The sequence below is a fragment of the Coenobita brevimanus genome, chromosome 39 (genome assembly GCF_032717465.1).
Source record: "Coenobita brevimanus isolate Jiangsu-jjx chromosome 39, ASM3271746v2, whole genome shotgun sequence".
In the NCBI taxonomy this organism is placed as follows: domain Eukaryota; kingdom Metazoa; phylum Arthropoda; class Malacostraca; order Decapoda; family Coenobitidae; genus Coenobita; species Coenobita brevimanus.
Window position 1 is genome coordinate 22,649,248 of NC_136992.1, and position 18,361 is coordinate 22,667,608.

General features: G+C 40.4%; 1 protein-coding gene and 1 pseudogene across 1 annotated transcript in view; both read right to left on the reverse strand.

Annotated features, from left to right (window-relative positions):
- LOC145396870 (zinc finger protein ubi-d4 B-like) overlaps positions 1-18,361 on the reverse strand; it is a 636,773-nt gene that overhangs the window by 58,442 nt on the left and 559,970 nt on the right. Inside the window, exon 14 of the mRNA XM_080270158.1 lies at positions 16,650-16,762. Coding sequence (XP_080126284.1) covers positions 16,650-16,762 — 113 coding nt within the window. The remainder of the gene's footprint in view (positions 1-16,649; positions 16,763-18,361) is intronic.
- Positions 2,026-2,145, reverse strand: LOC145396945 (5S ribosomal RNA; annotated as a pseudogene).

Sequence of the window (18,361 nt, forward strand, 5' to 3'; positions counted from 1 at the left end):
GGAGTGAACAGTTATGCAAGTCTGTTTGCTGATGATGTAAAGATCTTGAGGAAGGTAGAGGTTGAGGAGGATTGTAAAATACTGCAGGAGGATTTGGATAGGATACACAATTGGAGCCGGACGTGGGAAATGATTTTTAATGTAAAGAAATGTAAAATATTGGAAATGGGTAAAAGTACCAGGAGGCCATCACTGAATTATTTGTTGGGTAATGAATTAATCACAAAAAGGAGAGAAGAGAAAGATTTGGGAGTGATGGTCCAAGATAGTTTGTCACCAGAAAAGCACATTAACAAGATAGTTGGAGAGACTTTTAAATTCTTGACTAACATAAGAGTAGCATTTCATTATATGGATGAGGAGATGATGAAAAAATTGATAGTGGCCATGATCCGCCCCAGGTTAGAATATGCAGCGGTAGTGTGGTCCCCACACAAAAAGAAAGATATAAACAAGATTGAGAGAATAAAAAGAACAGCAACCAAGATGGTCCCCAGTCTGACAGACCTGTCATACAGAGAGAGGCTGGAAAAACTGGATTTGCCTTCCTTAGAGGAAAGGAGAAAGAGGGGAGACATGATTGCAGTGTTCAGGACCATGGTGGGAGTAGATAAAATTGACAAAGAAGATCTGTTTGTATGGGATAAGAGAGCAACAAGAGGACACGGAATGAAATTGAAAAAGTCAAGCTGCTTGAAGGATATCAAGAAATATAGCTTTCCTTACAGAAGTATAGACTTATGGAATAGCCTGGACAAAGAGATTGTCCAGTCTAAAAACTTAAACGAGTTTAAAGCTAAATTCGACTTCTTGAGAAACAGCGACGGAAACCCACGAGCATAGTACATTCCGTGTATATCACAATTAGGTAGATTAGGTAAATACTTAAATATTTGGAATGACTTAGACAAAGAGGTGGTGCATGAGAAAAACATTCATGTGTGTAAAGGTAGACTTGATAAATGTGGATATGCAGACAGGACAACACGAGCATTGCTCAATTCCTGTATACTACAAATAGATAAATACAAATAGGTAAATACACACTCCATCAATTCCTGGGGCTTTCCCTGATTTAACTTTCTTCATATAAAACTCTGCCCTGAGGTTCATGATTATATCCTTTTTACTTTAATTTTGTATAAAAATATCATCTGTTCATCTTCAATGTTGAGTTATAACAAACGATTTACATCAGAATGGGATGCTGGTAATGAACAAGTGCTATGAAAAAAATGTACGGCTATAGAACCTTCTTTTTGCCCACTACAGTACTAAACTACATAATATAAACTGCAAATGGCTGAACAGACATATCTGGACCAAGTTAAGGTGAGAAAACTCGACCTAACTGGAAAAGATCATTCAAGAAGCAGAGAAGTATGCTATATTCAAAGGTTTTCTAGATGAGCTGGATGAATCTGCAGTCTCTCCTTCCCTAGCTACTCAGTGAGTTGGTCCTAGACGTGCTGTCCATCTGCCAAGCAGTTACATTGCAGGGTTCACCTGCACCTGTGATTAGCTTTTACTGTGTAGCACATCAAGTTCCTTTGAACCAACTGGCACCTTTAGTCATCTACCGTAACCCCTCAGGCTCAGGCTCTCAGCCCCTTGTCCATGTTTCATATTTTCATATGCTTCAATAATGGGGTGGTTTTCTGGCCTCACAAGTTTCTACTAAAACTCTCCTTGGTCTGGAATGTTCCTCAGAGCGGTCGTCACCTTCCCCATCCATATGTTAAAGCTTAGGGATGGAACTATTAAATGCTTTCAGCACTAGGCCCTAAGGCTTCTGCAATTTTTGACTGTTCTAGCATCATGAAGGACCTACGTCAAAACTTGCAAGCCTAGGTAAAGTTAGAGCAAATAAGCAAGTGATTAAGAAGACTTAGGCTCATATGATAAATGTTCATCATTCATTCATTGCCAGACGCCATGTATCCCAGACAGGGTGGCCAAGGGCTTAGAGTTAATTGTTTTACAGGGAGGGGCACTAATCCTCCACCAACCCCACTTGACGTAGGGATGCCAACAGCATCTGGTGTTCCCAGGCGGTCACCCATCCAAGTACTAACCAGACCCAACGTTGCTTAACTTCGCTGATCGAACGGGAAGCGGTGTACTCATCACATTTTTTTTATGATAAATGTAACGTATACAAATGTGGATGGACTGATAACGAAGAAACTAGAACCTGGTGACTACTTTAGGGAAAAGAAGCCAGAAGTGGTATGTTTAGCTGAAACTAAATTAGAAAGTGAATTCAATGCAAATGTGCTTGGTTGGAAGATTATAATGTGTGAAGGAACGACAGAGAAGGAACATTTGGAGAAGTGATGATTATGGCTGACAAAAAGGTAAATGCAAAGGGGGTATATTTAGAAAATATGAGAGTGGAAATACTGGAAGTAAAAATACACTGAGGTGGTTTGGACATGTGGAGAGAATGGAGAATTGAAGACTGACTAAGAGAATGTATGTAGGTGAAGTGCAGGGAGGGAGAGGAAAAAGGAGACCGAGGATGAGGTGGATAGATGGAGTTGAGAGGTATATGAGGGAGGGGGGAGTGGGTTGGGGGGAGGGCAGTCAAAAGGTGTGTGACAGAGCGACCTGGAGGGGTTTTGCCTGCTGTCACCCTTTGCGGGATTAGGGCGTCGGGCTATAGATATATAGATAGATACATAGGAAATAGTAGAAGAACATGGAGAAAAGGTAGACATGGTACTGATGTACAGTAAATGCCACCACAGACCAGAGCATAGAACAGGTATGAGTATGAACAGTTAATGAGAACATCTTTTGATATGCTAAGGAAGATAATTAAGTGGAGAAACAGATTGCTGCTAGTGGGTGATTTTAATTGTCAAGAAGTCGACTGGGAAGGAATTGATGCAGGGAAAAATGTGGACACCCAGGGGTATATGATGGAGCTGATAACGGAAAATTTTTTAACACAGTTGGTTAAAGAAAATACTTGAATTAGGGGAGAGAATACGCCATCAAGACTGGATCTAATTTTTATGTGAAACTGTAATGATATACAGAAATAATCGCCCAATCAGCGGCAAAAAGGAGACCAGCCTATTGTGATTTTGTGAATGAAAACGTGAATGGTGGTCTCGGATATTAGTTAAAAAAAAAAAAAAAAGCAGGTTTCGGTCATAAAAAGAGTACAAGACACACTGGAAGTATAAAGTTTTTGTATGGTTGCATCATGGCAGAGAGGGACAGTTCATTGTTCACAGCTGGTGGCGGCAAATTTGCAGGCTTCTCCAATGAAGATAAGGGTAAAGGAAGTACTAAACTGAACCAAACAGGAGTAGCAGGAGTGGATAAAATTGCAGAGAGGAATGTCCATGGGTTAAAAAAGGTATGGTCAATAACAAGAGAGTTGCAGGAACAGACCTTAGAACAGGAGAAGAGATTAAAGTAATGCAGAGCAAGTTGGAAAGCATCTGCACAAGCAGTGCTGAACACGAAAGACAAGTTACAGAATTAAAAGTGAGTAATGAATCTGCCGCAAAGAAATAAAAATGCTCAAGAGGGAAAACAAGAGGTTGGAAGAAGAATGGGACAGGATGAAAAATAAATTAGATGAGCATGAAACAAAATCGCAGATGCAAGATGAACACATTAAGAACATCAAAAAGCAACACAAGGGATGGAAGAAAATTCAAGGGGAAGGAAACATAAATTTGAAACAGATTATAGAACAACAAGCATGGAAATGGTGGAGAAGGAAGTGGTTAGGGTACTAAGAAGTAGAGAATCTTTAGTCAGGGATGTAGCAGACAAGAAAAAAAATGCATGACAATTTCTGGAGTAAAAGAAAAATTTATGACAGTAAGATCAGAAAGTGAAAGAGAAGAACTAAGCACGGCTAAAGAGATAGTATCAGTACTTATGGAGGGTAACAACAAAGATCAAGTAGAGATTGAAGGAATGTTAGGCTAGGAAAGTACGAGGAAGGAGGGGCGAGGCCACTAAAAGTAAAGTTTAAGTCTCGGGTAATGGTAAATGAAATCATCAAGAAAACATGGAAATTATCGAAAAAGAGGGATTAAAGAATGTTTGGATAAAGAGAGATGCAAATGAGGATGAAAGAGCTAAAATAAAAGACCTAGTAAAGGAAGCAAAGGAAAAAACGAAGAGAACAGACGACGATGTTCTATTGGAGAGTTATGGATCAGAAATTGAGGAAATGGTACCGACAGAGAGAGGGAGAGAAGAAGGAATAAAAAACAATGAAAAAGAACTGGAAATTGGCATATACTAATGTTGATGGTTTAATATCAGCAAGGTTATAACTCAATCATTTCTTGTGGGTACATGAACCAGATTTTCTGTGCTTTGTAGAAAGCAAATTAAGAGAGGATACTGATATCCATATGGGAGACAGTAAATACAAACTATGGAGATGAGACAGAAAAGAAAAAACAGGAGGAGGAGTGATGATAACAGTGAAGAACAACATAAATGTGGATAATGTGGAACTGGGAGAGGGTATGGTTGAAGTGATAAATATGAAATTAGAAAGAACATAGAAATTAGTTGGAGAAGAACAGGGAGGCTTTAGGAAGGGAAGACGTTGTGTAGATCAGATATTCATTCTTAGATCTTTAGTGGAAAAGTTTCTAGAGAAGGGAAAGAAGTTGTATGCGGCTTTCATGGATTTGGAGAAAGCATATGACAGGGTGGATAGACAAGGATTGTGGAAAGTATTAAGAATATATGGAGTAGATGGGAAGTTGTCGAATGCTGTGAAGAGTATGTACGATGGTGCGAAGACTGCAGTGCACGTGGATGGTGAACTAAGTGAATTTTTCTCTTTGAAAGTTGGGTTGAAACAGGGATGTGTCATGTCTCCATGGTTGTTCAATCTGTACATGGATGGGGTAATAAAAGAGGTAAAAGGTAAGGTAGTGGATGTTGGAGTGGCCCTGGTGAGAGAGGATAGTGTTTGGAAACTCCCTGTACTGTTGTTTGCAGATGATACTGTTTTGTTGAGTGAAGACGAAAGGGAGCTGCAAGGCTTGGTGGATGAGTTTGGGAGAGTGTGTAAGAAACGGAATCTAAAGGTGAATGTAGGGAAGAGTAAAGTGATGGTCTTTGAGAGAGGTGAAGTCAGTGAATGTAGAGCAAGGTTGGATGGTGAGGAATTGGAAAATGTGAGTACGTTAAGTACTTGGGTAGTGTGATGAGTAAGGATGGAGGTTTGGAGGGTGACATGCTTGAAAGGGTACAGCAGGGAAGAAAGGTTGCTGGTTCTTTGAAAGCAGTGATAAGAAACAGGGAAGTGAGCATGGAAGTGAAAAAGTTACTACATGACAGTATTGTGATACCAACTCTAACGTATGGAAGAGAAGCTTGGACGTTGTTGGAAGGACACAAGTCAAGAGTGAGAGCAGTGGAAATGAGTTATTTAAGAGGAGCCTGTGGAGTCACATGGAGAGACAGGCTGACGAATGAGGATATAAAGAAGTGTTGTGGTGTGGATGTGGATGTGATAGGAAGCATTATGAGGAACACACTGAGGTGGTTTGGCCATGTGGAGAGGATGGAGGGTGAAAGACTGACGAAGAGAGTGTATGTGAGTGAGGTGGAGGGAGGGAAGAGGGAGGGGGAGGCCGAGGATGAGATGGAGGGATGGGGTGGAGAGGTATATGAGAGAGGGGGGTGTGAGTTGGGAGCAGGGCAGTGAAATGGCAGGGGACAGGGCGACTTGGAGGCGATTTGTTTGTGGCCACCCCAAACGGGATTGAGGCGTCTGGCAATAGATAGATAGAACAGAAACTGGAAAGAATGGCAAGAGAGACATGGCAGTGGTATATGTTCCCCCAAACACAAGGGCATGGAATGATGATGAATATCAGATGTTGTCAGACATGGTTAGATATCTACAGAGTGTGACTGAGAAAAGCAACAACATAATTCTGATGGGTGAGTTTAATTGTAAACAGGTGAACTGGGAGGAATGGGGCTCAGAAGGCAGTGAAGATTCATGGGGCACTATATTGTTAAATATACCAATGAATAATATAATGACTCAGTGAATCAAAGAAGAGACAAGATTCAGAGGTGATGACACACAAGCAAGACTAGATTTATTGTTAACCAAAGAAACTGACATAAGTGAATCTTTTAAATATCTGTGTAATATAGGAGAAAGTGATCATGTGGCCAATGAGTTCCAGATGATAAAAGAGAACCTGGTGGCAAGAGATGAGCTTTATAGGCAGAGAAGATACAACTTTGGGAAAGCAAACTTTACAGGAATGAGGAAATTTTTCGAAAATGTGGACTGGAGAAAAATTCAGAGAAACAAGAGAGATACATTGGAAGTGGGATATCTTTCTAGACCTCTATAATTTGGGAGTGGAAAAATATGTGCCAAGTGTAAGTGGGAAAGAAAACAGGAAAAAGGATTGGTTTACCAGAAAGTGTATGACTGAAAAAAAAAAAAAAAAAAAAAAAAGAGGGACATTGCATGGAACAACTGGAGAATGAGAGGTAATAATAGAACAAATGAAGAATATAGAAAAACTAGAAATGAATACACAAGAATACACAGACAGGAAGAAAGTAATTTTGAAAAAGGTATAACTGACAAATGTAAGGAAGAACCCAAATTGTTTTATAGATTTATTAATGGCAAACTGACAAAATGAAGGAATCACCAAACTGAAAGTAGCAGGAGAGGTCTATAAAGATGAGGCAATGCAAGCTGAAATAATGAACAAATGTTTATAATTTTTTACTTAAGAAAAGGGATTTTGTGGAGAGAGAGGGAGTGACTAGATGTAGTGATAAAAGATATAAAAGTGAACGTGCAAGAAGTGGATAAACTACTGGAAACTCAAGATGTAAGGAAAGCAACAGGACCGGATGGAATCTCTAACTAGGTACTGAAGGAATTCAGAGAACAACTGGTGGATAAGATTCACAGTTTAATTGTGTGTTCTCTGGAAGAAGGGAAAGAGCCTCGGGAATGGAAGAGGGCCAATGTGGTACCAATTTATAAGGGAGAAAACAAGGAAGAACCCCTGAATTATAGACCAATGTCCCTGACCAGCACAGTCGCAAAATTGTGCAAGAGAATCCTGAAAGACAGATGGAGGAGATGAACATTTTGGCTGAAAGTCAGTTTGAATTCAGAAGTGGACGGTCATGTGTATCCAACTTGTTGAGCTTTTACTCAAGAGCGACTGATGTGCTACAGGAGAGACACGGTTGGGTGGATTGTGAGTATTTAGATTCAGAGAAAGGCTTTGACAAGGTACCTCACAAGCAACTAATGTGGAAATTGAAGCACATAAGAAGACTGATGGGAAATCTTCTGGAGTGGATGAGAGACTTCTTGAGAGACAGAAAAATGAGGACAGCAATAAAGGACAGGATGTCTGGATGGAGGAAAGCAACAAGTGGAGTCCCACAGGGCTCGGTGTTAGCATCAGTAATGTTCCTGATTTATGTAAACAATATGGTAGATGGAATGAACAGTTATGCACGTCTGTTTGCTGATGATGCATAGATCTTGAGGAAAGCAGATGTTGAGGAAGACTGTAAAATGCTGCAGGAGGACCTGGATAGGATTCATGATTAAAGCTGGATGTGGGAAATGAAACTGAATGCAAAAAAATGCAAAATGCTGGAAATGGATAAAAGTACCGAGAGGCCATCACTGAATTATATGATGGGTAATGAACCAGTCATAAAAGTGAGAGAAGAGAATGATTTGGGAGTGCTGGTCCATGGCAGTTCGTCACCTGAAAAACACATTAACAAGACAGAGAGATGTATAATCGCTTGACTAACATAAGAGTAGCATTTCATTACATGGATGAGATGATGAAAAAATTGATAGTGGCCATGATCCGCCCCAGGTTGGAATATGTGGCAGTAGTGTGGTCCCCACACAAAAAGAAAGATATAAACAAGATCAAAAAAATACAAAGAACAGCAACCAAGAACGTCCCTAGCCTGGCAGATGTCATACAGTGAGAAGCTGGAAAAGCTGGATCTGCCTTCCTAAGATACCAGGAAGAGAGGAGCAACATGGCTGCAGTGTTCAGGGCCATGATGGGAGTAGATAAAATTGACAGAAAAGATCTCTTTTGTATGGGATGGGAGAGTAACAAGATGACACGGAATGAAACTGAAAAAGCCAAGTTGCTTGAAGGATTTCAAGAAATATATTTTTCCATACAGATGCACAGACCTGTGGAATAGCCTGGACAAAGAAATCGTCCAGTCTAGAAACTTCAACGTGTTTCAAGCAAGCTCTGACTTATTGAGAAACAGAGACGGGACCCCACTAGCAAAGCTCATTTCTTGTATATCACAACTACGTATGTACAACTAGTTATAACTTTCAGTTCATCATTCTAGTGATTTACCTAGTTGTAACTTTCAGTTCATCATTCTAGTGATTTATCACATAGCAAACACATGTATAGCAATATCTGACTACGTATTTTCCCTGAAGCTGTCAGATAATGAATACCGAATCGGTGATCCCTTTGCCTGACATACACACAAACTCCATCTCTTCAAGTTTCACTTTTTCTTTTATCATACCTTACAGGACTTTCTCCATGACCTTCATTATCTGGTTCAGAAGCTTTATGCCTCTATAATTTCCTCTTTTCAAAGCATCATCCTTCCCCTTAAACACATTTACAACCATGCTCTCCAACCAGTCACTTGGAACAGAACACTCATATATACAGTAATCTCTCAGTTATCCATAGTCACAACATCCAGCCTACTGCAATATCTGGTGCTTTCTGCTCGGATCTATTAAAACAATATCCAGCAAAATTAGTCAATCTTCGGCTCAGAAATGGGAAGCAATCGGCAGTACCGTGCATTTTTTTGCAGTAATCTGTATTATCCAGATCAGATGCAGGACCCAATTGGTGCATGGGCAGACCCCGCAACACAGCAACACACGCCAGCCAATCACAATGCATTGTAGGAGCGGCCCAACTGATGAGCTAAGTCACTCATCACCTTCTCATTTTTGCTACTGGATGCCATATAGTGAGGACGCATCTGTGCCTTGTGCATTTGTGACATGTGGTGGCTACCCTGCTGGTGCTGTGACTTAGCCTGTGGTCCCCCTGCCTCCCTCACTGCTGTATTGACAGAGGCTGAAGAGATAGGGGCTGAGGTAGTGGAGATGGAGTAATCACTGTGGGAACCATTCATCACTAGACCAGATGGGATTAAGTGCACTGTACTGCACACTACCCTCCGTTGATGCCAACACTAGGTATGATCACGACTATATTATGCATTATATTACTGTACTGTATCAATACTGTATTGAAAATGCTTGGTTTTAATCTTTTAATCATGGGTAGCACTGTGGTAAAGTTTTTATGATACAGGGCCGAGATGGATAGCTTAGGGTGGTGACATATTATCCTGTTCAACACCAAATGGATAGCCACTTGATGGTACTGTAGCACCAGTTGTACATGGCGGTATTCCCAAGGTAGATGGCTAACTGGTGACAGGGAGAGCTGGAGCTCCCATTTCACCAGCCTTCAGGATCTCTTCCTGACCATCTCCCTTTGATAAACATTTTCAGTGTTTTCATTAACACAGAGAGTAGGCCAGCATACTCTCATAATACCTCTACCTCCAACTGTCTGCACCAGACTACATACACATTAGACATCACAGCTATTTCCATCCCCCTTTTGCAATGGACGCTGCATTATTATCAGCAAATTCAGTGGTACCTCGGACTGCCACCACCGGCAAGGTAGGGCTGGTGGCACAGGGTGCTCCAGCTCGGAATCAAACGATTGTGCTGACAGCGGTTACTGCAAGCACTGTTCATGCTCGTCATCAGAGAAGTGCGGTTGCAGCCTTATAGTATTTCACTATTATCCGTGGTCTTAGTATCAATCTGAATTCTGTTCTCTTTTTCCTTCAATTCCCTCTAGCCCAATTCCTCACAGAAATTGAAATCTCTCCTTCTACTGACATATTCCCATTTAGATTTCCTAGTTACCATCTCCTCATAAACTTTGGTAACAGGGGTAGCAGCTGTTGTTATATCAAATCTGAATTTGCAGTTGACACTATTTTGAACTTCACTTCAGCTAACTTTGATTATTCATTATCCACACTAAATTATCAAATATCACTAAATATATCTGCATAGCTTATTGCTACCCAATGGCTCTTCAGAACCCAGTGTATTTCACTCCATATCCACACAGTTCACCAAACTTAACCTCATCCTTACCACTGAAATTACCATTTTAGGTGATTTTAACATCCACAATGTTGAATGGTTATTGCATTTTGCCAGGACTGACAATACTGGTCTACAATGCTGGCAGTTTGCAGAATCATTTAATTTCAAACAGTTGCTACAACAACCAGCCAGAATACCAGATAATTCTGACCATAACACCTTTCTCTTGGACCTATTCCTGACAAATAACCCAGATCAATACAGGATAGAAGTACCGTCACCACTTGGATCCTCGGACCACCATCTCATTAAAGCCTCATTTGTCAGTTGCCCCAAACCTCCCCGTTCTGAACCTGTCAGGGTGACCAGATGGCACTTTGATAGGGCAGGCTGGAATGGATTTAGAAATTATCTTGCTGATATTCCATGGCAGCCTTTCTTCTCCACTGACACTAGTTTTATCCAGTCCCACATTAATGACTTAACACAAGCTGGTATGGAGTTGTTCATACCCAGTCAACAGTTATTAAAAGACTGGACTCCCCAAAATGGTCTGACAGCACTTGTGGCAGAGCAATGACCCAAATGTCCTTAGCATATACTTTTACTTAAAATAAAAAACATCTGAATCCCACAGTCAATTTAAACTTCCTAGAAACCACGCAAAAGTAGTAATAAATCTCTTTAAATCAAGCTTTCTTCACAACCAAGCATCCAAACTATTAAACAATCCTAATGACATCAGAATATTTTGGTCAACTCTCAGTTCTTTCAATAATAACTTCAACAAGCCATCACCCATTCCTCTACTAAAATCTTCAGGTGGTAACACCATAAATGACCCCTGTGGAAAAGCGAACATCCTCACCAGCACATTTGCCACAAATTCTACCTTAGAGAAAGTCAGGCAGAACATCTCTGTACTGGAAATTTGCTCTCTTGAAATTCTTCCACTTGAGATATAGACTAGATATATAAAATCTATCCTAGACAATTTACCAACCAATCATGCTCCAGGTCCAGATGGAATTCCCCCATTTGTTTTGAAAAAATGTCCCCCAGAACTTGCTCCTGCTCTAGCTAAATTATTCAAACTATGCATACATACTTCTTCAATCAATAATTCTTGAAAAGATCCCAATACCCACCATATCCTGAAGAAAGAAAGCTCCTCTGTCCCCTCTGATTACAGACCAATAACTATCACATCTTCTCTTGGTAAAGTATTTGAGAGTGTAATTAACCCGCCCCATCCCGACTACTTTTCCACCACTGACTCCCCCCAATTCCAACCATTTTAGGAAAAATGTTTTTTTGGCTCAAACCTTCACTTTTGGTGAGAAACATAGAAAATTCATAGAGAAATCGCTCACCTGAGGTTTAAAATACTCATTACAGGTAGGAGTACCTCCTTACCTTACTGGGTTTTCTATCAGGCTGCCACCAAAGAAAACGAGTTCTATGGGAGGATAACTATTTCACACCACTCATAAACAGTATTTATTTATTTACTTGGTACGAATTTATATGTAGTACAAGAGTATATTGGTTTTCAAGCAGTAATATAGGCATTATAAGAATTGTTTCACTCACTAATACCTGACCTTTTTTTGCCACATTACCTGATCATCATTTCTGACTGTTTCTTCCTCTAATGCTATGTCAAATTTGTCCTCCACATTGTCATTGACTGGGGAATCACTCTGGCCCTGAATTTCGTACTGTGGCATGACATGGCTAGACTGGCCAGGTCACTGATAACAGGTGAATTGCTGAGACAATGGCATGTAGGGGGGGGGGAGGAGGTCATGCTGGGTAAGGCATTGTCCCTGCCTGGCATCTTGTTGAGGAAGGTGTCATGTGTATACGTACCAAAAATGACTCGCGAAAATTGAAAATTGTGCAAATTAGGGACCTTGCAATTTTTTCGCGTTTATGTACGTCGATGGGATTGGCAGTGACAAAACGTGTGGACGTTAAAGAACGTCGACGGGACGCCGCGGGTTAATAAGCAGATTATAAAACATCTTGAATCCAAAACTTTATTAGTGACAGAGAGTATAGTTTTCACCACAAAAGATCCACCATTGATATACTCAATCTCCAGACTCATACCATCCATCAGTCAATTAACCAACATGGAGAAACTCATGCAGTAGCCCTTGATATTTCTAAAGCTTTTGACAGAGCATGGCACCATTCCCTGCTGACCAAACTCCCTTGCTGTGGCCTATTATCATTCGTTCTACTGATTTCCTCATATCTCAGTAACAGAAAGATAGGCATAAAAGTGGATGATGTATATTCCAATTTCCACTCGATTAATGCCAGTGTGCCTCAAGAATCTGTCCTAGCTCCAACCCTATACCTAATTCATATTAAAGATCTCTTATCTGTCACCCATAATCCAACTCGTTCATATGTAGCTGACTCAACACTTCATGGTTCACTCACAATTAAACACCCATTCACAAAGTTTCATACCTCTTACAACTCAGTACAGCAATTTTCATAAATCAAGATTTGTTTGTGGCCACCCCAAACGGGATTGAGGCGTCTGGCAATAGATAGATAGATAGATAGAAGATTTATCTAAGATCACAGAATGGGGGCAAAATAACACTGCTTCATTTAATGCTAGGAAAACCAAATACTGCATATACAGATACTGCCTGATTCCTATATTGTTTTACTTTCAAGGCTACTCATATTCCTATCTCTAAAAGTATTGAAATTCTCAGTGTTTCACTTACCAATGCCCTCAGCTGGACCTCTCATGTTAGATCACTTGTTAAAACCACTTCAAAAACTTGGATTAATGTACAGAATCTGTAACTTCTTCACTGGCGAGCAGTTAGCAATAATTTGAAAGTCACATGCACTCTCAGCTGGAATATTGCTCAGCTTTGTGGTGTGGATGTGGAAAGGTTGCACAAAAACAACTGAACAAAATTCAGAACAAACCTGTAAGAATTATTCATAACCCTGCTATTAAAAATGAACTACCTCTCCTACTAGTAAGAAGGAATGTTGCTTTTCTTGAATAATTCAAGAAAAGCAACATTCCTTCTTATCTGTAAAATAATTAATATTTTACAGATATTTTTATGGCAAATGCTCAGACAAAGTTGCATCCATTGTGCCACCTCTCCATGCCTTCCCCCGCACTACACAGACATCTGGTGGCACTCATGACTGGACTGTAACACTGCCATACTGCAGAACTTCTGCCTATCAGAATTCTTTTGTTCCCAAAACTTCATCTCATTGGAACTCACTTCCCCAGAGTGGTTTCCCTCCAGACATCAACCTACAGTTGTTCTAGTCTAACTGTCACAGATGTTTTAAGAATGGAGGACACCTGTAATCTGGTGAATGGATAATTTTTTTTATTCATTTTTCTTCCTCTGTTCAACTTGTTAAAAAAAAAAAAGAAGTATCTGCTGTTTTTGCAACATCCAGCGGGGGGTTTAGCTGAATTATGCCATATAACTGAGAGAGTACCGTAACAGAATTCATTAATTCAGTCATTAAACTCACTCCTATATCTCTGGAGATCTTCAGCATCTCAGCGGTCAACCCAGACCCACCCACAGCTTTCCCCAACAGCATTCTGTTGACTGCCTTGTCCACAACAACAAAATCACACAAATGCCTAGGGCCAAACACTGGATCTGCTGTCTCCACACTTTCCCTGTTGTGGTCAAACTCCTCGTTCAGCAACTGCCCGTAATGCTCCCTCCAAGCGTTCTTAATATTCTTACTCTCCACCATTATCCTTCACTCATCATTTCTTCACACACTGCTCACTTGTGATGTTTTCTCTTGTCATCTGTTAGGCCACTTTAATTATCACATTCTTCATTTCCACATTATTTAGGCTATCAAACAGAAGTCTCTCAGACTCAGACTTTGCTCCATATAGCTCTTTTATGGACTCTTCACTTAGCTGCCAAGTACTCCTCTCTGTTGCCACCCTTTTTCCATTCCCTAAATAGTCTTTGTTTCTCCTTAAAGGAGGTTTCTACAACCTCACCCCACAACCATGTTATCTTATTCCTGGTGCTCCTTCTCCAGCCACACATCAAAGATGTAACTCAAGAGATTGTTCTTGAGAGCCCTATACAGCTCATTTACACTTCTGTCTATGGCCACATGCTCTTCCACCACTCTACTCCTCTTGCTACAGAAAGCATCCCCAGCAGCTTGAATTTTTTTAAATTCCATATTTTTGTCCTGGGAACATGTGTCCTTTTCTTTATTATCTATTTCTTAAGTACCATGTTATATATCAGCACTTTGCTCTGTTGTACACATTCTTCACCCTTATAATCTTCACACACTTTGCTACCCTCCTACCAGCCCTCCTGACCAGGATGTATTTACTACCTTCCTATCAGTCCTCCTGACCAGGAAATAGTCAATCTGGCTACAATATTCTCCAGACTTGTACATTTTCAGTCTACTCTCCCTTTTCCTAAAAACTGTGTTGTGAGTATGTTCATTGCATCACTGAACTCTAGTATCTTCTCACCTTCTGCATTTCATGTACCATATGCACATCACCTGTGCACACCTTCATATCCACATTGCTGCTGCACCCATATGGCTATTAAAATCACCTCCAAAAACTACAGTCTCATTATGCTCCATACCTCCAATCACACACATATCAAATTGGCCCAGAACCTGTCTTTTTCTTCACCATCCAAGCCAATCTGTGGGCCAAATGCCAATTTTATCATTACTAGGATTTTCCCAAACATTAATTTCAACACTATAATTCTATCATTTACTCTTAGTAAGTTCACCATACTTCTCATCTATCCTTCTTCAACAAGCATGACCTTCCCACTATATCCATTCATACTTCCCTCCCAAAATACTTTAACTTGTAACTACAATCCTTCTGAACAATTATCCTTATTGATCCTCCTCTCCATCTGACTTCCTATATGCAACATCCATCCATCCACCACCAAGTCAAGGTATCCACCACTTCCCTCCTTCTACCCTTCTTCCAAGATGACGCTCTGAACCATTCTGATGTTTTAATTCCTTCAGGCATGCTTTTCATATAATGCTTTGTTTAAATTGTAGTTTTGTAAATGAAAGGTGAAAATGGACCACAGGCCCTGTCCAGACAGCCCTAAACCTAGACATGGGGAACAGGGACTTGCTTACCAGACAAGGCTAGTGGCTGTGCCAGTGGCCTCAGGGCACCCCACCTGGGTAAACAGAGGGACACCCTCCAAGTGCACCTTGGGACTGTGACTGCCCTACCATTATGCGCCCAACAATGGGGCACCCTCCTGGGCGACAGTGACAGTCTGGGAACCACAATGCTCTGTACCCTCTGATACAGATCCAAGCCCCAACCCAATCCTGGGCCATAGCTGTGCTGACAGAACTTACTCCTGTCCACTACCAGGTAGTAGGGTCAAAGTTTACTGGTTGCATGCCCTTCCTGGCACCCAACCCTGTGTTGTAGTAGGGTATGATATTTGGTGTGTTAAGTGCCTGAATTTAGAAGAGCATGCTGGCCAATTCACTGTGCTAGTGACACAATGAAAAAGGTCAACAAATGCATATGGTCAGGAGCTAGTCCTGAGGGGTAGTGAAATGGGAGCTCCAGCTCTCCATGTCACCAGCTTTCACATCCTCCTTATGAGTACCACCTTGATTTGCTAATGGTACAGCATACTTCTTACTCCCTGATCAGAAAATGCCATAATAATTTGCAGTCCTTCTCATATATTTTCCTCATTATCAACCCAACTGTAGATATTTCATTAAAATATCACATATCATTCCAGCAACGATCCAGTCCATCATTCACCTGACATTCTGGTGTCTTACCATATCTGTCATCATATTTCCAATACTCAGCTGATTTAATCAGTGATATTTTTTGCAAAAATTCAGGCCACTTTCACTTCCATACAAGGGCAGAACCACAGTTGTTTTTCTACTCCATGGTAAAACTCAACTCGTCCATACTTTGTGGCACATCTTCCAAAAAGTAGTTCTCTGCACTCTCTTCACCATGGTTTATCATTTTTCCATACACAGTATTTTGACAAAAACTGTTGCCTTCCCACTCTTCATCCTTTTTTCTCTCTTCTTCACTAATGTCAGGTTTTTTATGCTGTCTTTCCAGTAAGAACATTCTTCTCCTCCATTACGATTATCCAGATTCATTCCTACACTATTGCACCTCTATCTAAAAAAAAAAAAAAAAAAAAAAAAAAAAAAAAAAAATCCAATTTTCAACAATATAAATACAAGTACAGTATATCCTGCTACCATCCATGGTACAGTAAAACACAAACACTTAATATACTGCATTATAAGCAATCATGGAGATGAAGCAACAGATGTTAAAGAGAATATGAAATAAATGTAAATTAATAAATGAAAAGTTAGCCAAGCTTACATCATTCTCAGAGGTGCCACAGAGAGTACAGCACTTGCACTCAATGCACTGCCATCGGTATTGCCTCACCGAGATCATCATATGCTGTGTGAACTGTAGACATGTGGGGTGGCCTGAGGGAAAGGGGGAACAAGTGTTAATGCAGGTCTTAAAATCTATCCTGTGATCAGAACTGTAACAGGGACTGAAAAACTTCCACCACTGCGGTGTTTCTGTCATCCTCTGAGCCATTGTTAACCCTTTGAATCTGGTGACAAGTTATTTTATTCTTCCTAGCTCCAAACACTTTCACTCAGCTTGTGAAGGATATCTATTACTGTAATATGGGAGGAGGAGGAGGAGGAGGAGGAGGAGGAGGAGGAGGAGGAGGAGGAGGAGGAGTTGTTGTTGTTGTTGTTTTTGTTCTTGTTGCTGCTGCCTAACCCAAGTCAGGCTGGCTATGCAAACCCATCAACTGCATGTAGGCAACTACCTCTACAGTCATCAAATACATTCCTTACACCACTGATGTTGTGCCAGCATCTTAGTGTGGCATGTGCAGTCTGTGAGTTCATCCAACCCACATCAAAGTAAAGCAAACATATCAACTGTTTGCCTAAATAAAATACCCAAATGTAGAAACTGCAGCAAAAGAATTAACACCTTCAATCTGATGATGCATTTTTCAACTCAATTCTTGCTATCTGAACATAATTTTATCCAGTATAGAAGAAACATCTTATATATAGTGAAGGGGATAATGGGGGCTGTACCTAATGAATAAAATACCCAAATATAGAAACTGCAGCAAAAGAATTAACCCCTTCAATCTGACGATCCATTTTTCCACTCAATTCTTGCTATTTGAACACAATTTTATCCAGTTTAGAAGAAACATATATAGTGAAGGGGATAATAGGGGCTGTACCCAGGGGCGCAGCTAGAAATATAATTTTTTTTTTGGGGGGGCCACAATGACTAACCATGAGAAATATAAAACACAGTGCACTTCACCATTTGGGTTGATGTATGGCAAAATCCATCATAAACCTAGCCCCTCCCCTTCACGCCTCGCACTTAAGGACACACTGAAATACAGGTATACATATTCCATAGTTAAGAGTTCCACTAAGTTGCCAGTACCTATTTATGCTGAAAAATTTCACTGAGAAATATGCTTTTCATAATCATGAAAGGCTTTGTCCACCTCTTGCACTGTAAAGGTACAGTTCCTGCTAATAAGACAGGTCCACCAATGATATACTGCCGAAAATCATCAGTATACAGTACAAGTATATCATCACAAACTGGCCATTTGCACTTCTCAGTTCCTCTCCTTTCCAAAAATTTCATTGTGCAACTTTTTCCCTACTTTTAACACTGTACCAATATATGCTTTTTGTCCATAAGCCACATCACAGTATTTTCTCTCTTTAGGTCATGCATACAACCCGAAAATGAGAAATATCTACTTGTTGACACCCAAAACCATCATAAATACAGCAAACTATAAAACTTAGTAGTATACACTCAACCCCCTGCTATCACGCCTAATTGGTCACAGGAAACGTGCGTGATAGCTGAATGCATGATAGCTGAACTGAACAATCAATGGGAAAATTTCTAATTGGTTTTTCGGTGGCCCATTTTTCTAACTTTTAACCACTTTATGCCTACGATTTCCTGCCAATCTCTCCTCTGACATGAAATAAAGCATTATTATATTAATAATA